Raw genomic sequence first — 22,993 nt, 5'->3', positions numbered from 1 at the left:
TCTCCTATAGATTTTCCACACAGAGCTGTCCCAGTGAGCACACCTACTGTGTTTTGAGCACGGAGCACACAGTTTACTTAGCAAATTGCCTTAATACACTCTATGCTTTGGCCTCATTCAGCTTTAAAAGCTTCTTTCAAAGAGGAAAAGCAAAGCCCCTAATGGCACAAAAACCCCAAAACATCTTCTAATTATCTGAACTGGAGAGTGGTATATAAGTGAAATGAAAACAGATTTTGAATTTTTATAACACCTTTTATGCATTTCTCTGTTTAATCTCCCTGGCTCTTGCTTGGGACTGACATCCTTTTCCCTTAATTTTCTCTTTCTACCAGATGCAATCTGACCCCCTTTGTATCTATCTCTTTACACAATCCCACACCTTAGCAGAAATTCAAGCTGTGATTAAATAGTCAAGTAAATTCCATTTAGATCTTCTTTTACCAGCCCCAAATGCTACTGTTAAACAGCAAAAAACCTACTGAGCACAGGAGTTCTGCTGTGTCAGGGGCATCAGCTGGCAATGTGGACTAAACAGGAGTATGAGGACCAGCTTTGCTGGCAGCAAACCATGTCCATTCTAGTCATCCACAAAAGGGTCACTGTTCCCTCCAGCCACCAAGTTACCCTTTTTCTCCTTTACACCACAGCTGGAAACCAATTCCCCTAAATTCACTAGACATTTCTAGATATTTGAAAATCAGGGTAATTTTATGCTGCATTAGCTCAGCTAAGCAGCTTGCAGAGGGGCCCAACAAGCTCATGTGGCAGCACAAAGCACACACTGGGGACAGAAATGGATGGAAGCACAGGATGCTCCTTTTGGTGGCAAAGAGCTATTAAATCTGCTTACTGCAGCTCTCTCTCCAAGCCAGTGCCTTAGGCAACAAGTTGTTCACTTATTTGTGGCTTATTTGTCAATTATAGCAGCACTTTCCTAACTTGGTAATAAGTCTGCTTTCTCCACACTGATTCCATTTTAGGGAAGCCAAGCAAGATCCCTCATTCATTTCCCCTCTGTACTTTCTATGGGTTCTTAGAGCCCCATTTTACTGTGGTATTTTAATCAAATTCGACTGTATTTCATGCATGTTCCCTACTTCACTGAAAAGTCAGGATTTGTCTCTTGCCCAAAAATTTTCAGTCACTATTCAGGAATTAAGATGCAATTTTGCTAGGAATGCTTGATCCAAATTACTGCAGTGCTGCAGGGGGCCTTTTCTCTCCCAGCTGGCTGGCGAGTTGCTGAGGTTTTATAAGATTTCCCTAATAGGCAACTCTTCTTCTTTTCCTGTTTTAATGAATGGCAAAAGAGTTAACCTGGGGCCATGAAAAGCACCAACACTGGCAACTGTGCTGAAAGGCTCTGAAGTGACTGGGACAGCACTGCAGAGCTATTGTTTCAGATGCTTCAAGTTTCCACTGAAATCACTTGAGTCATGTAAGTTTTCCTCCCATTTCCAGCAGTACAAGACAACCTTTTTGAATTAAAGCTGAATCCTCAGCATCATGGGGGTATCCAATCATGTTTTAACTGTCTCAATTCAAGGAATTACGATTTCCTCTTTTCAAGTTTAATACCCCAACACTGGCAGCACATAAGTCAGCGTTAAATCCTTAACACTACATCACGATGTTTGCCTAACAAGAACTTTAAAAAAAGAACAATTGAGAGGTTTGCAAAAAATGGCCTTCAACTCCCCGAAAAGTACTGTGTAAGCACAGGGCTGACATTACATTAGTCATGTATTCAGTGAAATCAATGCCGCTTCCAATTTCTTTTGGTCATCTTGCTTCATTAAGAAACCAAAACCCAGCCCTAAACTAAAGGCTTTGCTTGTATAATTAAAAAATACTTAATTCTAGACGAGCTTTACAGCTGCAATAAATTGTGTTGGTGGGAAACAAGTACGCCAAATATCAAATAGTTTGTGCTACTTAGCTTGATATAAATTACTCTGGAACAATTAACACACTTTTACACTGTTTGTCCATCAGGATTCTTTCAGAACCATAAAAATCATTATGCAAAGGTTCTTAATGAATATCAAGTAGAAAGCCCTCAAAACAATACTTAATACTGTTATTTATTTATAATGACATTGCATTAAAAGATTTTTCACTCACCAGTCGGCTATACATCCTGTTATCAAGTGGCCAAAGATTAATCCTACAAGCAGGGAGAACTTAGCAATGTGGACCTTCCAGGCAGAATCACAAACAAGATCCCACTGGAAGGAAAAAAAGAGATAGATAAATTGAATTAAATTTGTACCTCAGATGTGTTTAAACATACTAATACAGTGTAGAGTTTCTTCCAAAGGTCAGTCCCAGCACAAGTGCAAGGAAATGGCAGTGGAAAGCTTTCCCCCTCAAGTCTAACTCCAGACCCCAAGAAGCAATGTAGAGACTCATTTACCTCTGTGAGTTTAATCACATCCTTAATTATAAGATGACAATATCTTGCAATTAAGGGTCCCCCTTTCCAGACCACAGGAGGTTAGCCTCAGGGGAAATCTCCATCAGGTGCTGGCAGTACCTGCACTGGTGCTGCTGGAGTATCTCACCAGCCCAGCCCCAGACATCCATTACCAGAGCCCTAACAAGCCCACCAGCAGCAAGCCCGAAAATTTAAGAGCAAGAGCTCCAATTAATCTCCTCAGGGCTGCTTGGAAACCTTGGGAAAAGCAGCTCCCTTGCCACAGACCCCTAATGGCCATTTGCTCCAGGCTCTCTCAGTGTCAAGATGCTTTTGCTTTCAGAAAAGCATCTTGATTTCCCTAGGGAGATGAAGACACAATAAAGGCACAGCTTGTCAGGACAAGTCCTGGCATGGAGCAGCTGGAAGTCCCAGTACAGCTTCTTGGGACAGCAGCCCCACAGTGACTTTTCAGAGCTCAGAGAACAGACAGGATCTGAACCTCCACAATAAAGCTATGCTAATACTGAAATTAACCCTTCTGTCCAAAGAAAGGAGAAATGAACCATTTCAGGCAACCTGTCACTAGGGCACTGCCTCAATCCCAAGAGAAAGATCGGAACAACAAGGTTTCTAGGGAGGCTTCCCTAAACTCCAAGCCATTTTCCTCAGAGGCAGAGGAAACCAGAAGAACCAGGCTGCATTCCTGGCTGTAGCCCAACATCCTCATTGCCCTCAGACATGAAATGTAATCTTTCTTATGTGTAAAGTGTGGGTAGTTACTCTTATACCCTTGAATAAATGTAAGAGGATATCTTTGCCCGTGGTTTGTGAAGTGTTCAAATACTGATGGTACTGGCAGCCACACACTTTTCATGACAAATAAGTATAGCTAACTTTGGAGAGTCAGATACTCCAGAATTGAAACTTTGCAGAATAAATGGCTGTTTGTGTGTAATATAATAGTAGCAGCCCTTCTGACACCAGTAACTGAGGTTTCATAGCCAAAAACACAAAGTAAAACTATGCAATTTATTTTTAAAAGTCAGATGCAACTTCAAAAAAGAAAAACTTCCCTCAAAAGAGTTCAATTAGGTGCACTGCACTTTTAAGCATTTCCATGACACACAGCCTTTCCACAAACAAGGCAAGACTCAGCCCCTCTGTCCAACACCACCGATGTCCGTGTTACAATGCAACCTCTCCAAGAGGTGTAGCAATTTTGTGGCCAAAAGATATGTGCCAGCACTCAGGCTCAGGCTTTTTGTTTAAGCTAAATGCACTTTGAGTTCCCCACTCATGATTTGTACAAGTTGGGAGATACAGGTCTCATCTCCCACCCTACAGACTGGAGGCACTAAAGAACCATAAGTAAGAAGCATGAGGAAGGATTTTTCCCACCAAATAGCTATGAATAATTTGCAGTAAAGAACTCAGCAAGGCACCGTGGATTGCTCTCTTGAAATGTTGACTTTTCAGAAGCAAGTAGAGGAAATGCAATTACTAGCACTAGCAATTCTAGAACCAATCTCCAGCGAGCAAACAAAAATATCTGCCTAGACAAGCTACAAACAAAACAAAATTCAGAAGATGCATCTGAGGCAGAGGCAGGCTTTAAAATTCTCCAGATTCCTTGCCACAATCCAGAAGATGTATATGCTGCTTTAAATTGATAAATCAATTTTTTGATGGATAAAAAATAAGGTTTCTGAAAGATATTCATATTTATACAAGAACAGATTTAAAAATTCAATAATTTGTTTTTACATTAATTGATGTCAGAGGAACAGTAGTGTCTTCCAAGTGCAAAAAGGAAAAGGAGATAATCCTAGTGCCTTTCCATTTTCACAGCTTGCTGTTGCTAGCCAGCGCTAGCCAGCCCTCACGCAAGCCCCAGGCAGGGAATGTGCAGTACCACGTTACATAGAGGCAAAGGCTCGTGGCTGGAAGAGCCAAAATCTCATCAAGGGCTGTTGTGAAATTTCAGTCCAGGACAACAGATGTCAAACCCCTCTGGCACACTGGCACAGAGAGCAAGAGTTTAAAAGCGGGAGAAAAGTCAGTCTATCAGTTTGTCCTTCAGTGGTGCCCAAAACACGCCCACTCCTCTCGATTACTTATCTGCAAGTCATCCCTTGTTTGTTTGTTTTTGAGGCTATTGTCCAACTCCCCAGCTGCTCTGAAAACAAAAACATCTATTTCCTTGCAAACCCTGCATCTGGCCCTTTCCTGCCCTCTGTGAAGCCTCACTGCAGGCCAGCAGAAATCGGAGCTGATCCTCATCCACACTGGCAGACTCTTGACAGATCAGGCAGCCCCTGACCTTCCCAAAATACCTCCCTCTGCAAAACCCTCCAAATTTGTAAATACACAAACAGTGAAATATATCAACAGTTGCTTTAACACACAATTCTGGAGAATCTGCCATGACCCCAAATTACTTGCTCAGTACTAAGAGCTGACTTATATCCTGGTTTCTCCTCTGGCAGCTGTCACAAGCCAGAGAGAGGTGACCATGAAGCAGTTACCCAAAATAAATTTGGCAGGACAGTTGTAGGTTCCACCAGTGCATTCAGCCTGCAAAGGGAAACGAGAATAAGGAGAAAGAAGAAAAATGGATGCTGGAGTCAAGAGCAGCCTCAGGTAAAGATGACATTAATAGGACAAAATACATATTTAATAGCAAGTGTACCATCCCCACCTATCTTAACACAGCAGCAGAGCAAACCAGCAAAGCTTTGTCATTCTGAAAGCACAGAGATTTTGCCAGAGACCTGTGTTCCCCCTTTCATTCCCCATGGAAAAGCCTCATCTTTGAAGAGATAGAAATAAAGCAGGAACCTTTCTACAACATCAGTGCTGCCTCTCCCCTTACATACACCTGGGCTCAGCAGAGCAGAACAGAGCTGACATGTGCCCACATGGCACAGCTGTGCCCAGAGCCATGGCAGGTCCTGCTCCAAGCACCAGCAGTTTCATCCTGTAAAGGTGACACTCAGATTTGCTCCAAGGAGAAAGGACTGACAAGTTCCTATGAAGAACAAAACATTGGGATGGGCAGAGCTGATGACAGTTCAAGTGGCACTCCAAGTAAATCTGCACTGGGAGATTGTTTTGGCTGGAGACTGGACAGTAATCCTCTACCACCTCTTGTAAAGGGTAGATTAATCTGTTACAAGCAGGGAAACCATTAAATCCTATAACTGCTCTGGATGAATCCCCTGGTATCCCACTTGGGAGCTGACAGCGTCAAGCCTGAAGAAAGAATGCTTCTAACCTTTCCCTGGGATTTCTCTGTGTGCCCCTGGGTTTTGTAAGCCTTTCTGTCCTCCCAACACAAGAAAGAGATCAGATGAAGTGACTTGCTAAACAAAAAGAACTGTATTGTCATGCCAAAACAAAAATAACTATATGTAAAATATGTTGGTAGATAAAGAACATTAAAGAGCCAAAGCTTCTTTTTCATAGCAGTACAGCAACATAGAGAATTTGCCACTTATGCAGATGTGCAATGTATTGCAAGTGATTTTTTTCATGTTGTGACAGGGTATTTTGGTCAAAGCTGAAGGAGTCACACCTTCAGGAGCCTAATGTTTAGCTGGTATCAGTGAGTCACCACTCATGCTGTGACTCACTATATAATTCATGGCAAGATGGAGGACTATTTAAAACATGGGATGCTTAGGAAGACACCTGGGAAAAGGTAACACACCCAAATAGTAACCATCATGTAACTTCTTTGCAAAGGGTGAAAATCTGGACAGGGTTCATGCCATGCATCAGGATCTGCACTGCTCTAAGTTATAAAACTGAAGTCTGCTGCATGTTTGTAGCTACAAACACAAGTTGTCTGAATTAAGGGCTCTTGTCTCAAAAGCCCTTGCACTTCAGTGGCCATAATGCTGTCTGTGGTACCCAAGCACACTGAATACTCAGTGCTAACAGGTAATGCCTGCTGAGGATTTGGCTGGTTCTACCTTCACCACCTCACCACAAGATATGCAAGGCAGACCCTTCTGTCCTAAATGAGAAAGCAGGAGAGATTCTCTGGTACAATGCTAACCCAAAGTCTGGCACAAAAGTCCTACGAGAGGGGCACTGGACACACATCCCCACTTCCCACACCGTGGTTTCACAGTCTGCTTCCAATGCTCGATGCCCAGATTGCTGCTGAAAGAAAGCACTCCCTTCCCCAAACAGGTGGATGGCAGCTCTGCTGTGACTGCTCTCTGCAGTGGTTTCAGCAAGAAGACACCAGAGGATCACCAGAGCTGCTGCCTTGGAAGTCTCTAAGCCTGTCAGCAGGAATGAAGCTGCAGCCTCGGTCCTTCCCCAGCCGGGCAGCACCTGGCTGCTGTGTCAGCCTTCACACTCTCCATCTTGATGCCTCACATGCCACTTATGACCTCCCAATCCCTTGAGTGAAGGTCCCTCTTGGGGAGCCTCATCCTCTATGTATCATGTATGTCACAGCAGCATCAAACCCTGCCTGGGGAAAAGCCACCAGCTTGCCTGCTCTTCAGGGAAAGATTTTAGGACCAATAAAGGAAAATAAGAATAAAGTCTTCATCAATGAGGTATGCTAGCCTCCTCTTCCTTTGTTCCTCTCCTTCCTGTTCCATCTTTTTATAACCAAACCCTGTCAACTTACCCTGCACAGAACTAGAATCCATCTTCTACACAAACACCTTATCCACTGAGACTTGAAATTTGTGATGCCTTCATATTATCTTAGAGTGGTTTTTTTCCTAAAAAACTACCTTAGAGTGTTTTATTTTTCCCCAAAAACCTGGACCAAAGTTAGTTTAAAAATAATGAAATAAGAAAAAAATACAGTTCTGTTTCTCATCCAATATACATTCAAAAAGGCAGAACAGTCTCCAGGTACTTATTCCTGGAGGAGAAGCTCCAAGTCAGCAGACCAAGCATTATTAAAAAAAAAATCCCAAAACAAATAGGAAAGCAAAGCAGTCAGTAATTCTAATACAATATACCTACCAGTAATTCCTTTCCACAGAACTGAATAATCTGAGTAGTACTCATAATTGCAGCCACAGGACAGCACTGTACCAAGATTTCCCTCTAGACTTCTAAAGGACATTATTTCCCTTCTCCCTTTCTCAGCCCCCCACAAAAATGACACTCTGTCAGCATTTAATCCTAAAGAAAGTGCATGACACCCAGAAAATGGTGTGATGCTCAACTCTACAGGAAATGAGTACGCAGTAAAACCACACAAGGGAGGTTGCAGAAGAAGCTCCCAGAGGGATGCTCCAACTGCAACACCTAAAGCTGGGGGGGTTTAGTGCCACAGGCATCTCTGTATCTCCTTCTCAGCCTTGGCAACATGAGAGCATTTAAACTATTTAACCTTCAAGGGTCGGAGTAAGGGAACTTCTCCTTGGAGTTCACAGCTGGGCAAAATACTCCTAATCTGTATTTTAAGTATCAGTAAAGCATTCTTGAGAATGTGTGGCATTTTTGTGACCATCAGTACAATCAGCTGGGTGGAAATATCGAGATCACATTTTCAAATAAGAAAATTAGGTAGAGTACAAAACAAATAGAATTAATCCTGGAAGACTTGAAAAGAAGGTATAAAAATTAATAACATTATCTTTTTTTTACCAGCCACATTCAGAACCAAACCTCTCCAAACAACAATTTTCCTTATGTTTTTAATCAGACACAAATGGACTGGAAACCAGACGAGACTTTAAAACACAACACACAAGAAAAACAACAAATCAGTTATTGAGAAGTTTTGTTGTTTGTTTTCTTGGAACAGCCACTCAAATAAGCCCACACCACACCTACGCTGGAATGCCTCAACCCAACACACAGGCAACACCTGACTTTCAAGCTACTTCCTCTCTCTATAATGTTACACCTCTAAAAGCCAAGTACATCTAACATTGCTCAGCTTTATCACAAGTGGATGTTTTTGCTGAAATCTTTAAACACTCTCTAAGCTCTTAGAACCTCAACACTTCAAAACAAAATTTTTACTGAGCAAGTACACACTGGTATTTTGAGAAGTTTATAATCATCCGGATTTGCAAGAGCTTTTACTCAGATGGCAAGAGAAATATTGCTGGCACCACACAGTATGACCTTTAGCCTACTGTTATTATATGGCAAAGGTTCTATTGTCATTATAATGCAAAGGTTCCATAGTGCTAGAGTTTCATACCTCTTTGATGTTTCTGGTAGGCAGCTCCTCCAAGCACTGACTCTTCCTTCTTCTCACAGTAGTCAACTGACTCCAGCTCCCCCTCAACCACCCAATCCACTCTTTTATAACTTCTTATTAGCTACAGCTGTTCCTAATCTCTAATAATTGGCTCAGCTGCAACTCCGTAGGGGTCAGATTGCTTTCTATACTACCTTTAATTTCTTATAGTGTATCTTCCTACATTAGCCCAACATCTGCCTTCTTCCCACTCCTAACAAGCCTGGGGTCCCTATCCCCATACACTGGAGCTTGCTAACTCAACAGATGCAAGGGCTTGTTTGATTCAGCTTCTTATCCAATTTGTTTTCCTTACAGCAGAAACAACATTGTCTGCACTTTTCACTCTCAGAAACCAGTAAACCATTTTTGACCACAGCAGACACCTGACAAGTAAAAGTGCAGCCCAGAAAAATGACTTCTGAACAGTGAACACAAGGTCATGTACACAGAAATTGTCAGATTGTTTTAACTACGGACATGACTGACCACCTGGGCAATGCACCATTTGAAAAGTAAAGCAAAGAAATTATTTTTAATACTACCATAGGGACAAAGGTTTTGAGGACATGGGGAGGGAGAGGAGTGGGGAGAAAAAGAGGGGGTGGCGCACAAGCCAGGGGACATGAGCTTAGCTGTCTTCCAAGAAAGCCTTTCAGTCATGGCTCACCTTTAAGGGACATGTCCCCAGCCTGAAGAGAAGGCTCCAGCAACACTGCAGTCACAAAACAAGCCTGGAATTTCAAATATGCACAAGGACACACATTGACTCCATTTCAATGCCAGTAAACTAACTTGGAAAAGATTTTAAATTTAGTGTTCTGCATTAAATTGTTCCTTAGTCTATGCCATAAGCAAAAAAGCACCCTCCAAGCTCTCCACTGGGCACATCAAGAGAATCCTGAGATAATGCCCCCTGAGACAATGCAGAGCTGAAAAATTTCATCTACCCTTAAACTTCACACTTTAGTCAGGAACAATTAGCTCTTTTAATCCCAAACTTGCTTTCATCACAGATCCAGCTTTTTTTCTCCATTAGGAGAGGGAAGAAGGAAGTTGGTGAAGTAAATAATAATGCTAATATGATAATTAAAATATGATTTGTTAATCATATGACAATCTTCTGAATACTCAACACGATTAAATCAACTTTAGTAGCATCCATGTACCACCCACTTCTCCATCAGTACTTCTTTTATTTTCAGTAGGAGTTCCCTTTATTCTGAGACATTTAGATCTCTTCCAGCCTTCGCCATCCACAGATTAGTCAACTAACTTGTTTCTCAGCTGATGTGATCTACTTAGTTTTTCCCAACTCCATAATGTCATCTAACATCAAAGAGCTGGGAGATACAAAATCTTGCTTGCAGCTTTCCTGCACATTATTCATAATACTATATTAATAATTTTCCACAGAGCAGCATCAGGATATTTCAATATCTCTTTTACATCTCTGTCCTGCAACTAAGGATCTTTTCTCTATGTACTCTGACACAATTAGAAAATTTCACCACAAAACTGACTTTAATTTTCAGTCTAGTCTTTGTTGTAAGACCTTGTAGCCAGTAGCCTCCCTCTGGCTGCACGGAAAGACCATGAGCAACCATGCCCATCCCTAGGACCGAGACACACACACACTGGAAAGTGGCATTTGAGTACCATTCCTCAGTTTTCAGCCAACAGCCATGTGTTTGCTGGATGAGGTGTGTGCTGCTGGGACTGACTTCGCAACCAAACCAAAAAAGTTAAACCAGCTATCAAATTTGTGTTTAGAACTGGTCTAAGTGCTGAAAATAGAAGCCACACGTAAGAAAACCCTGCAAAGTTGTAGTTAAATATTAACATTCACTATCATCTCATTATCAAAAATAAGTTAATGCTTTGTGGACTGGTATTTTTCAGGCTGCCAAAACATGCATGCACAAAATAGGTTGACAAAGCTGACACAGCAAAACCTAGTTTACTATCTTGTTGGGCTTTTTTAAATCCAGGGGAAAAAACCCCACAAATTCAAGCATGGCATAAAACTCTGAAATGGAAAAGGGTGAAACAGTAGACAAGAGGAAGAAGTCATTCCTCATGAGAAAAACTTGCCACCTTAGATAAAAAGATCAGACGCCTTAACTCTGACACGCAATTATTGCTGCCGTAACCTTGCCCTCTCATCATTTGCAAACTACAGCTATTGCAACTCAGGCAAGAAGAAAAGGAGAGAGAAAAAAAACCTCAGGGTCTGGCATTAATTCAGACCTAAATAAATATTGAGGGTAGGGAAGAAGGGAGAAAAATATTCCACTTGGTTTACAAATCAGAAGGTGAAACTGGTCTGTCAAGCTTGCATTGTTCAAGCAGACGACATTTTACATAGCCATGGAAGACACATAGCCATAGCAGGGAAAAGGTCCTACTGTTTAATTTACAGTCCCTATCCTTAACAATATTTGTAGGGTGGACATTGCAACACTGTCTGCATGATCATGGACTTTGGCCGAAAGGCCAGGAGGAAAGCAGGCAGCTCCAGAGTGCTGCAGAGTAGCAGGGAGACAGTACTTGGGCCAAAATGAATTCCTCCACCACTATCTGGAGACAAAGAACCTTTTTTAGGGGACCAGACCACCCTGCTCTGAAAACAATGCACAAGGGCAACCATAAATCACTTGCTGCTGGAGAAGGCCAACATACTGCTTCCCTGCATCTCACAGGCAGCATTCCTGATTCTCACAATTTGCTCCTGAGGAATCTAGATAAGCATCCCAGAAATGAGAATCAGGATATATCCACTTACCTAATCTTTTGTTTTTCAGTGTTAACAACCAGCAACAGGGGCTCTCCCAGATTATAAGAAAAAATAAAAAATGCTAACAAAGCTTTGTACTACCCACTGAAATTTCCTACCCAGCCCATCATGCCCAGAGCATATTTAGCCTCTCCTCATCAGCTCACAGGACAGGCAGGAGGTTCCACCCCAAGCATGCCAGTCACACCAAGCACGGCACTGATCCTTCTTTGTGGGAATAAAACTACAAACCAATTGCATGTTCCCAGCAGGTATGACACAGCATGGATCAGCAGGAACAACTCAACACCTGCATTAATCCCTGTTGCCTGCCAGTTTTTACAGGCTGTTGTGGGAGCAGGCTTCCCAGCACCAGCACTGGGTGTGGACCAGAGCAACTCCAGTAGTGCTGAGTAGTTATCAAATACTGAAATGGGGTTTGCCTGGAAACCTCTTCAACACACCCCAGATGACATGGATTGAAAGAGTGTTGAAACTCCTTTCTTCCTCCTTCAGGTTCCTTCCTTCCCCTTTGACTTTAAAAGGGAATTCAGAACACACACAAAGTCATCTGCTACCAAAAGTCAGGTGGTAAAAAATATAAAAATAAATTACGTTACACGTTTGAATTGAGGTGACCAAAACCTGAGAAAAGCTGTTTTGATGGAATTCGGTGCAAGAACTGAATACTGAGCACTGCTGCAAAGCTGCAGCTCCAACAGGCTACTCTGATTTTCTACACATTGTCTGCAGCAAACCCCAGTCCTTTGTTCTGTAGCAAGATCTCAGCCTAATTAATTCCACAGTTACTTGCGGGTAAGCCAGCGCCAGCCTGGCTGCGCTGAAGAAGAGCGGGAAGAGGAAGGAATATGAGAGGGAGGGAGTGAGAGTCTCTGTCCTGAGCAGGGGTGACAGGTAGGCAGGAACAAATAGACTGACAGAAAAAACAGAAGATACACAAAAAGATATCAAAAAAAGCACTGTATCTCTTTCAGCATTTTCTAAATCTAGAAGCTCTCTAGAACTTATTTGTTAAGATTTAATTTAAGACTTTCACCATTAGTATGGCCAAAGTTTTGAAGTTCAAGAAAATCATAAATCTTGTGTGCTATTCCAGATGTTGTTTCATTAAGAAATGAACCCCTGAAGTCTGGCTGTCCTGTAAGCCTCATCTCAACATTACCATCAGAACTGGCTCCAAATTACACACCCTCCTGAGTGCCAGTTCCTTTCTTTGACAAATCCTTTAAAAAAACACGAGGTCACCTTCTATTACTGCAGTCTTGTAGCCAGGATAAGAAGAGCTAAAACTGTTAGTGCACTTCAGAAATTTGGGGTTAGACTGCCTGCACAGCTGGTAAACATTCACCACAGCCAGCAATTTCTGTCACAACATGGGCAGGGTCGGTATATTTAAATTACGTGACAGAGATACAGGATGTATTAGGGAGTGGAAACAAAAACAAACAGAACCCCAAGCATTTCAAACATCACGTCCATCCAGGAGGTTAAAAAAAAAAAAAAAGGCAGTTGTTTGACACATGCACAAAAAATTACTGATATGAAAGGTTCAATAGCAAGCCTTGCAAAGCTAAGAATGTCTTAAAGAGATTTCAATATGGAATTACCTTCCTGAAGGATCATTGTTAGTTCTAGCAATGCTACAAACTATTTATGGTAAGCTGAAATCAGATTCCTGTAACTGAGACGCTTTATCTTAAGGGTGATAATAAACATGAACTGCATGTACATTTCCTGTAGTGAAAAAGAATCCATGCCAGACAAAAACTCAAAACTACCTGAGTTCCAATGTCAGTATTGGTCTTAATCCAGTCTCTGTTTTTTAGACCAACTGCTTTAAAAGGCTTTGGCCAGTACATAACACCCCCAAATCAGTAAAACCAGTATCTAGGCTCACCAAGCAAGAAGCCTTGTGACATCACATTTGATTATTTCAAACATCAGATTATTTACTGTCTGCAGGCAGAGGACAGTTCTTCACATGGGAATTTGCAGGTGCTGTTCCCAAAAGAGCCATCGCCTTCCTTGATGCCCCTCACCCAGAAATTCACCCTGCTCTTTCAGGGTGTTGCTCCCTTGTGCCCTGATAATCAGGAGACTGTCACCACACTCAGTGAGTGCAAGCAGGCACCAGGGCAGCTGCAGCAGGACAAGACAACAGCTCCCCTTGGCCTCCTCTTTAACAAAAAGATTTTTCAAGCCTGTGAAGGCTCAGAGCAGTAACCACTGACTCTTTATCAGCTAACTTGCAGAGGGAAAAAGGAAAAAAATATAGTTTGGGATCTCTCACATAGCTGAGGAAGCCATGAAATAAAATAGTGGTAGATGTTTGCTCTGGTCTGGCAGTATTTCTGAATACCTCTGACCACAGGGACTTGTTGAGACCTTCAGTACCCATTAGAAGCTGAGAGTCATTCCAAAGCCTTGGCTGAAAGAAATTTAGAATAGACTTTTTGCCCTCTGCAAGTTAGGCCTTACGGGTCCCTACACCCGCTTCAATCCGTTCAGTGGAAACAAAGTGATGTAGTAGCTTCAATATTGGCACTTCTGACCCAACTACTGCAGTGGGTGCAATAACTCAAGGTTTTCATTGATTTGGGACTAGGTAGAAGCCAGTCAGCCAGGAACTAACACTGACAAGACAAATCCTGTCAGTTGCAGAGAAAAAAAAGAAGCATCATCACTTCTCAAGTCTCTTTGCAGAGGCCAGCCAACTGGAGAATATGCAGAAACAAATGAGATTACAGGCACAAATGGGAGCAGATAAGGGTGGCACAGTTCTTATTTTGGGAAGGACCTTTTCAGAGGGATCCCTTCAAAGTAATTAATAACTTTATTCTGAAAGTCCATTTAAAATGTACACTTATCCTCTACCCAAAGAAATATTATTCTGCAAACTGTACCAAATTCATCATCACTCTTACCACAAAGAAATTTATATTTCTTTTAAGAGGAAATTTTCTACCAGGCTAACAAGCTGAATCAGATGAAGGTGTGCCCAGAAAAGTGACAGAACTGCAATAAAAGCAAGGAGAAGGAAGATTGGTTAAGCACAGACATCTCCCCTTGCAGGAGTAAAGAGCACCAGTCATAGACCAAACCAATCCAAGTTCAGTCATCCTTGCCCCTGGACCATTTGGCTCTTCTGACTTCAGCTCCACTTTTTTTTGGCAGGGACACTTTGCCAGAGGCTCAGCCAAATTGGCATGAAAATGTTTGAACCAGTGGCAAATAGGTAAAGCGATTGCCATATCGCTTTGGAAAGAAGATGGATGACTCAACCCAAATCAAGTGGGAAGCTGAGAGCCAAGCAAACAGCATTGCAGGAAAACAAGGCATCTGGAGCATAAAAGCAGTCACAACAGGAATTCCCTTGTGACTAGACATGAAATATTATTACATTATTGCTCCAAGTGATTAAAATGCAGCCTTCAACTAACCACTTCCCTCTTACGCCATCCCCAAGAGGTGGAATGATCTGGAACATTGCAAGTGCACACAGAGGGATGCTGTGCCATCAACCTCTGCAATTTAATCAAGACCAGTCCTTGCCCATCACCAGCTTTTGGTTTTCATTATGGAAATCAGCATGCAGAACAGCAAACAACCCCACCACTTAATACAATCAAACACAGAGCATGGATCACACTAGTAACAGAGTGAAAAAACCAACAACCATCAATCCTGTAACTAAGAGCCTCCATGAAAACTTTGTCCCAAGAAAACAACTGGCCTTGCAGATGGTCAGAAGATGCAGACACTAAGGAAGCTAGTGAGGGAGCTGGAAAAGTCCCTGCTGAACACCCATTCCAGCTTCCCCGCTAAGCTTCATTGCTACATATGTTTAGTTGTCACAGTGTTGCTCATTGTGTTAATGCTAATAATTTACCTGAAGCACCACTTTGCAAATGCCTAAAAGGAGATCTCAGGCTTCCCCACAGAAAAAAAAAAAAAAAAAAAAAAAAAAAAAGTGTTTCTCAGCATCCTTCCTTTGGACACAGGTGAGGCGATACATGGACCATTAAAAAGGCTTTTTTCTAGCCTTTTGGCTAAGGGTTGGTTTAGGATGCACCTCTCAAGAAATACATGTGTACTCTGTGTGTAACAGTGAGTTGATATTGTGATAAAGAATAGATTAAAATCTTCAAAGAATCATTTAGCAGTGAAAAAGTCTTGCAAGTGAATTGTGCTAAGGGAAGATATTTATGTACAATCCAAGCTAAAGACCAAGATTTATGTGCCAAGTCAGGACATTAGCTCAGAAGGGTGATTTAACATGGCCAGTGGAATCCCTGTGGTTAAATTATGCATCTGACCTCTTCACTACATGTATTTCAGCAGTGTTAAATAATAAGCACTTTGTCCTTTATTATCATTTCCAGTTCTAATGACTGGCAGCACTATAAAAAGCACCGTTCCCAGTGACTCAGTCAAGCAGGTCAGGATAATGACAGTGTCTGACACAGCAATGCCAGTCTTCAAGAAAGGTGCAAGACCATTGCTGGCTCCAGCAAACACTCAGAGAAGTGGGGCTAAACAAAGCATCCAGCAGGGCTGGAAATAGTAAGACCTCCACTCCATCAATCCCAAGCATGACATGGGCTGGGGGAAAACAGGCACCAGGGAAGGGACCGCTGAGAAAGCCTGCACAGGGATACAGCATCTGATGAAGGGTGCACCTTTAGAAGAGAGGCTGTGGAGACAGTGGAACTTCACACAGTTTAAGGGCAGCTATCCTATCCCTGAGGAATGGGGGGAGCAGTGATGTCTCATATGCACGAACATCAGATACGCTTTGTGCTAAAGAACCAGAATTGTTTCATTGTTTCCGAGTACAAGGCAATGATGGAGCATCCAGCAGCTGTTAGCTCAGACCACTGAAGGTAAGTACCAGAGGATTTACTTGCCAAACAAAAGTACATTTTTTATTAATATACTTTTGGCTCTCTTTATGATATTTCAATATAACCCCTGGCTACTACACAGATGAGCATATATTAGACTAAGATTTAATAAAACTCTATTTAGAAAGATGAGAACATTGCATAATACATTACAGAAATAAATGTATTTTTGAGGAGAGTTAAGAGTGATCTGAACATCCAGTCTCTTGAATTCATCCAGAGCAGCTCTTTCTCACAAAGGACAGTAAGATGCATGTAAGAGGAGTCAGCATTTACAAGAATTGCTCCCACAGTATCAGAGCTCCAGGGGATTGATAAGAAACAAAGTCCAAATCAAGCTATGATGATGTTCTGTCTAGGTTTTTCCTCTCTTTCTTCATTAGAATAAACACAGGCAACACCCCCACCCAGAAAACCCCCAAAACAAAAACAAAGCACAAACTAAAGAGGAATCCTGACCCCAAGAAAACAATCTAATTATAATTACATGGAATTACAAATCAAAGCAAAAAAGCTGCCAGGCTTTTGGAAGTGAGCATACAAAAAAAAAAAAAAAAATAAAAACTCCACACTGGAAAAACCCATAGTCTCAAAAGATGATTATTATTCTTTCTAATAGAAAACAAGACAGCAGGGGCCACAGATGTTTGTTTATCTCTTAAAATTGATCTGCCCTTTACAGCAAGTTCTTCCAAAGAACACTTTTTTTATTATCTCTAAAGAAGCATGCAAGACAGCAAACTAACTCTCCCTTGACCTTTTGTGGCCAACTTGACGATGACCTTCAAAAGATTCAAACATTTCCAAATAAAAATTTTTTTGTAAATTTAGACTAAAAAAATATTTCAGGACAATTTTTTCATGCTAAAACTTCAGTCTTAAACCCCAAAAAATACGAATAGCTCAGTCTCTGTATATAAACAAAAGAAAATCTGATCTTCTTAAATGTCTAATATTCTTATACATTTCTGTATCACAAACCAATCAGATCCAACATGTGCCTGTGTTTCTCTCATAAAAGGAATACCTTCCTTTTTAATTCATTCTGGGTTCAAGGTATTGAGGGATTTGCTTTTTCCCTGTTGCACACTCTTTCAAGAAAGACAAAGAGAAACTAAAATGATTTTCAATGATTCAATAACAGTGCTTGCTGGCTGACCAAAGCACAATTATGTTGCTCATCTGATTGTTGCCTCGTTTCTTTATCCCAACTAGATAAACAGAGTTAAGCCAAAACACAGCTCCCAGGCAGGAAGTAATTTTTGCTGATCTTAGGAGGGGGTCTTGAGATTAAGGGAACTACTTCCCTGGTGTAACCATTTCATTTTACATTTCCAGGAGCTCCAGCTGTGTGTTAGTATCAATAAAGGGATTTTTCAGGGCCGATACTACAAACAAGCAAAAGATTTCAGGTGAAAAGGGAAGGTGATTTTTTGATATGCACTACTCAGCAAATACGAAGCAAGAGCAGAAAGCGGCACGGTCTCTTCACCAGAAATTTTCCACTTTAGTCATTACATGGGGAAACACAAAACACAGCAGCATGCACTTTCTGCTTCTGGAGTAAAACAACTCATGTGAGACATTTCTGTAATTCTTCTGCCAAGACAGTTTTTGAGAGAATAAGTACGTAACCAGAAGAATTCAAGAGAACTTTTGCCTTATTTTACTCACAACAGTCACCATTTCTCCAGTTTCCCCAAAGATCAACCTGGTTTTTGGCGTGTAGGGCTGCCTCATATACTTGCACAAAGACCAACCGGAGTCCTCTCCGCAACCCATTCCCCTTATCAGCTGGGGCACATGCCTCCAGCATCTTTCCCACAGACACCCGGAGACAGCAGGACAGTACCAGGAGCTCAAAGAGACACACAGGATCCCGTTTCAGGACATAACTTTGCAGCTTAGCGCTGCAACCAGTGTGAGGGTACAAATCCACAGGCTGGACACCTGGTGCGACACCCCGGGAGGGAAAGGGCTGCCCGGATGTGGGATTGGCTTTCTCCGGGTGGGAGGCTAACCCACGGGGACTTGACTGACCCAGCTGCAGCACCCAAGGACAGATCCGTATCGTGTCCGGCTGCTCCCCTTGCCTGGGAAAGAAGGGGTGCCGAGAGGGTCCGCGAGGGCTGGACAGGGAGGGGGACCGAGGGAAGTCGCCTTTCTCACCTTGCTCACGACGTTTTGGACGAGGCCGGCTCGGATGCGGTAGTGCCACTCGCGGCAGCCGCACTCGCTGGCGTTGCCCCCGGCGGGGGTGGGCAGCCCGGGCGGGGGGAAAATGCTCCCGTTGCCGCTGTGGTTGGCGTGGATCGGCGCCAGGGTCCAGCTCCAGTTGCCCTGCCCGTCCGCCTCCCGGCACCAGAAGTCGGGCTGGTCCAGGAGGAAGGAGTCCGAGAACTTGCTGAAGCCGATGACGAGCGCCGGGACCCAGGTGAGCAGCACCAGCGTGCGCTGGTACCGGCCGCCCAGCCCCCCAAGGAAGGGTAGCACCGAGCCGTCGTAGTCGAGGAGCAGCGGGCTGCAGGCAGCGGCGGGCGGCGGCACCGGCAGCGCCTGGATCTCGGCCCCGGCGGCGTTGGCGGGGGGAGGCCCCGGGGGGGCGGCGGCGCCCCCCCCCACGGCCCCCGGCACCGAGCCGTTCTCCTCGGGCAGCGGCCGGCCCCCGCCGCCCGCCTCACGGCGTCGGTCTATCGCCATCCAGCCGCCAGGGGAGGCTCACATAGGGGGGGCCGGGGCAGCCCCGGCTCCCTCGCGAGTCCTTCCCTCCCTCTGCTCCGCGCACACACTCACACACCTTGCAACGTAAGATATTGCACACAAGCTCCCAGCCGAACCCGGCAGGAGACGGATGGGGGAGGGAGAGAAGGGAGGAGGGGAGGAAAGAAAGGGGGGAGGCACCGAGGGACCCCTCGCTCTCTCCGTTCCTCACCCGCAGCCTGCGGCCACGAACCGCTGCAGCTGCCGGCGGTGCCCCCCCGCTCCTCGCCTGTGCGTCAAGCTGCACTCATCCCAGCTCTCCCTTCCCCCTTCCGAGAGGCACCGCCGAAAAGCAAAGGAAGGATCCAGCCGGATCCGAGCATGCGATGGGCCAAAGGAGAGGAAGGGAGAAGGCGGGGAGGTTGGAAAAGAAAAGAGAAAAAAAGAAAAAAACCAGCCACCCTGAGAACCAAACCCTGCAACAACAAACCAAGCAAAACCGGTGCAGCAAGGCACCGAACACGCCTCCTCTCCCGGTTTTGGTGAGGAGGGGGAGGAGGGACAAGAGGGAAGGCAAAGGAAGGAGGAGAAAATAACAGCTCCCGACACGGCTTCCCCGCTTCCCGCACAGCTAAGGGCTTCCCCCCAGCCGCGGCAGCAGCGGCGGCGGCAGCCCCCAGCACCTCCCCGCCGACCCTTCGCAGCCCCGCGTCCCGTACATCTGGCTCTGCAGCAAGGGGCCCCGCCGGCCCCTCAGCGGCCCGAGCTGCGGACACGGTCACCGCTGCCGCCACCGCCGTGCGCCTCCCGCGGCAGCCCGCTCGCCGCGCCGTGCCGCCGGCCGCACCTCCAGAGGCGGGCGGACAAACCCACCCGGCTCCTGGCCCTCCGCCTCCCGGCAGCCCCCACCTGCCGGCCGGGCGCCGGCGCCACCGCCCCCCGCTCCGCCCCCGCGGTGCCGGGCGGCCGCACCTGCTCCCGCCGCGCCGCCGGCCCGGCCCGGCCCCCCGCCAGGGACCCGCCGCCGCCGGGGGCGGGACGGCGCCGCGGAGCGGGGAGGGCGCGGGGCGGCTTCGCGGGGGCTCCGCGCCGCCCCGCGGCCGTGCCGCGCTCCGGCGGGCCGGGGCAGGTAGGGCCGCGGGGCGGGCAGGGCTGGGGAAGGGCTGGGGAAGGGCTGGGGAAGAGGAGGAGGCGGCGCACCGGCTCCGCAGCGCGCTAGCTCCGTATCAATTATTTACACGGTATGTGTGCCTTTAATAACGCAGCGCGGCTGCAGCGGGCTGGGCGGGAGCGCACCGCATCGCCGAGCAGCAGGAGCACCCTGTGTGGCTGAAGAAAGGACGAGATTCGGAGGGAAGAACCGAAAGGTGAAGGGGGCATTTCTGAGATCCAGAGGGCTGCCAGGAGACGTGCCTGCATCGCTTCAGCCTGTCACATCAGAACACACTTTGAAGAAAATTATATCCTGTTAACCTGACGTTAATTGTAAAACAGGCATTTCAAATTTGCGAAGGTTATTTTTATGTTAAGCTAAATTTACTTCAGCGTGTAAGTGCCTCAGACTATTTTCATTGCAGAGCACAGCCCGTGCATTACTGAACTGTGCAGTTATTTTTTTCTGTGTAAGAGGGCAAGGAGAGAAAACAGATCAATATACGCTTGTACACGTGAGCACAGCTAGTGAGCAGAAAATGCTTGTGTGCATTAGAAGAGGTTGGGTGTCACTGCCAAATAGAAATGGAAGAGCAAGTTGTTGATGGAATTTCAACTTGATCTCATCTCTGCTAGCAAATTATTGTACACCATTAATGCCTTAGATCTTCCTCCCTTTAGCTTTTTGTCTTACAGAGGACACCAGAAAGGTTTCACACCTATACCACTTCAGTGTGTCTCTGTGTCCCTTTTGAGGGGCTTCCCTGGATTCTGCTCTGAGGAACACTCAGTACTTCAGAGGCCCTACAGCCTCTCCAGGTGACACTTTATCCTCCTCTCTGAATATTCCTTGCTGAAATGTGAATGTGGTGGTCCCTGCCAAGGGAAGTCTCCGCTTTCTGTTTTACAGTGTCCTTTTACATCTGATGGCTGCTATCACGTCCCTGTGCAATGTTTTCTTTAACATGACCAGCTGCAATTTGTCTGCTTCTGCTGCAGTCTCTTTGGCCACTGACTGCCTGCAGCTCCCTGCTCTCTCCTCAGCAGCTGTCTGCAGCCCATGCTGAGCAGTGCCCCAGCCTCTGTGTGTGTACCCTGCCTGCAAAAACAATTCCTCATGTTGCTCTTCAGTCATGTTCTTTGCTTTCCATGCAACTCCTTAGGGTTATTTTGAATTCTTATGTCATCCTCCCATGTGTTTGCTGTTGCTCCCCAGTTAATGCCATCTCAGAAGGCTGCTAACGAAACACCCATTTATAATCCACCCTCTTGCTTGTAAAACACTGACAACAGCTGATTCCAAACTTCTGTACCCCTTGCCCAAACTTTTCAAATTAGCTGAACTCCCTTCCTCCTAAGCACATGCACAGAACCTAACCAAGGCACAGATGAGTGGAGTCCACTCTCCCTCTTCCATAACATGCTCTGCTCCTCATTGCCAAGGGAAATTTGCCCAGATTGTCCCAGTTTCTAGCTGACAAGTTCATATTAATAGTCGCTTACCCTGTTGTTTCCTTCAACCTGTCTACAAATCATGTGTCTATTTGTACTAGATGCTTTCTGGGGTGAAAAAGTGGCTTATTTATTTATTTTCAAATACCACATTTAAAGACAGCTTGCTTATTTCTTGCCCTTATTTCTTCCCTGGATTCTCAGAGATAAACATGAGTATTTCCAATGCTGTTTGAGCCACTTCCTTCACTACCCTGGCATAAAGTGTAGCCAGACTGTTGCTTTGAACATCTTGATGTTACCTAAGTATTCTTGTAACAGGTTCTGCCCCAACCTGTGCTGAAGCCTTAATCCCTTGTCAATTATGTGTATCACATCACTCACCTGATCAAATGTAACCTCTTTTAGCTGAGACTGGTGCAAAGAAAACCTGAGGCAGTCTGAGCCCTCTCTGGCACCAGTCAATACCTTTTTCTCCCTGATGAGTAATCCACTTTGTTTTGACTTCCTCTTACCACTGATGTACTTTTCAAATGGTTTCTCACTGCTTGGGGTGCTCTTGCTAGTTAAGTTTTATTTGTTGTATTGGCTTTTTTGTGTGTTTGTCCTTACCCATTCTTGCCAAACAGCATTTCTGCACTCATCCATTGGAAAGATCTGCTTTCTCTGTGCTTGTTTTTTGGTGAGCTCATGACTAGCCCAATTTCCTCCTTCCTAACATACCTCAATTTCTTCTGAAACGTGATCATTTGTGACAGGTCTTCTAGAATCTGCCAGCTTCCACTCACTGTCTTTTCCCACTAAGGGGAAAAGGCCTCATCATGGCTTGGGACTGGCAGGTGGAAATGTTGAGGGGAAGAGAACTTTAGGAATGGAGGTCTCAAGTTGAAGTTCTGAGGATAGAGAAATTTGACTGAAGAAAGCAAAGAGTTGGAAACTGGGGAGAAATGGGAGGGAAAATAAGAGCTTTTAGAGAAGCAAGTAGGTGTAGTAGGTCTGTAGAAAGAGGATAAAGCCATACAGTACAATGAAAAGCCTGTAATGAGAGGTTACAACCCTTACTCAAACTGATCAAACGTTTTCATCCCAAACACCTTCTCTGGGCTGCTTCTATATCCTGAGTTTTTGTTTGGAACAGAAAAATTTCAAAGGTAGCATTTTCCTGAGGGTTACATATTTTGCATAGTAGAAGTTCTGCCCTTGAAACAGTGATCCTCAAGAGACTGTTTCTGAGTAGAAGGTTGCAGACAAAAGAGGAAAGAAAACACATTTCTAGGAGCTAAGAAATAAATTTTTGATGAAATAAGTACTACTGAGGCAAAATGTTATGGGAAAAA

The 22,993-nt window shown here is 44.6% G+C and overlaps 1 protein-coding gene and 1 long non-coding RNA gene across 3 annotated transcripts in view; one reads left to right on the top strand and one right to left on the bottom strand.

The window, feature by feature from the left end:
• SLC22A23 (solute carrier family 22 member 23) overlaps positions 1–19,850 on the bottom strand; it is a 109,223-nt gene extending 89,373 nt beyond the window's left edge. For both annotated transcript variants that reach the window (XM_018914590.3, XM_050970542.1), the window contains exons 1-2: positions 18,522–19,850; positions 2,128–2,231 (exon numbers count right to left, since the gene is read on the bottom strand). In XM_018914590.3, the coding sequence (XP_018770135.3) occupies positions 2,128–2,231; positions 18,522–19,052 (635 nt within the window). In that variant the 5' untranslated portion in view covers positions 19,053–19,850. The remainder of the gene's footprint in view (positions 1–2,127; positions 2,232–18,521) is intronic.
• LOC115485361 (uncharacterized) lies at positions 18,660–20,560 on the top strand. Its single transcript, XR_003946122.2, has 2 exons — positions 18,660–18,786; positions 20,318–20,560. It is a non-coding gene; the product is annotated as an uncharacterized LOC115485361 (long non-coding RNA).
• The last annotated feature ends 2,433 nt before the right edge of the window (positions 20,561–22,993 follow it).

The sequence above is a fragment of the Serinus canaria genome, chromosome 2 (genome assembly GCF_022539315.1).
Source record: "Serinus canaria isolate serCan28SL12 chromosome 2, serCan2020, whole genome shotgun sequence".
In the NCBI taxonomy this organism is placed as follows: Eukaryota; Metazoa; Chordata; class Aves; order Passeriformes; family Fringillidae; genus Serinus; species Serinus canaria.
Note: the sequence above shows the minus strand (reverse complement) of the source record. Positions and strands in the feature narration are given on the sequence as shown.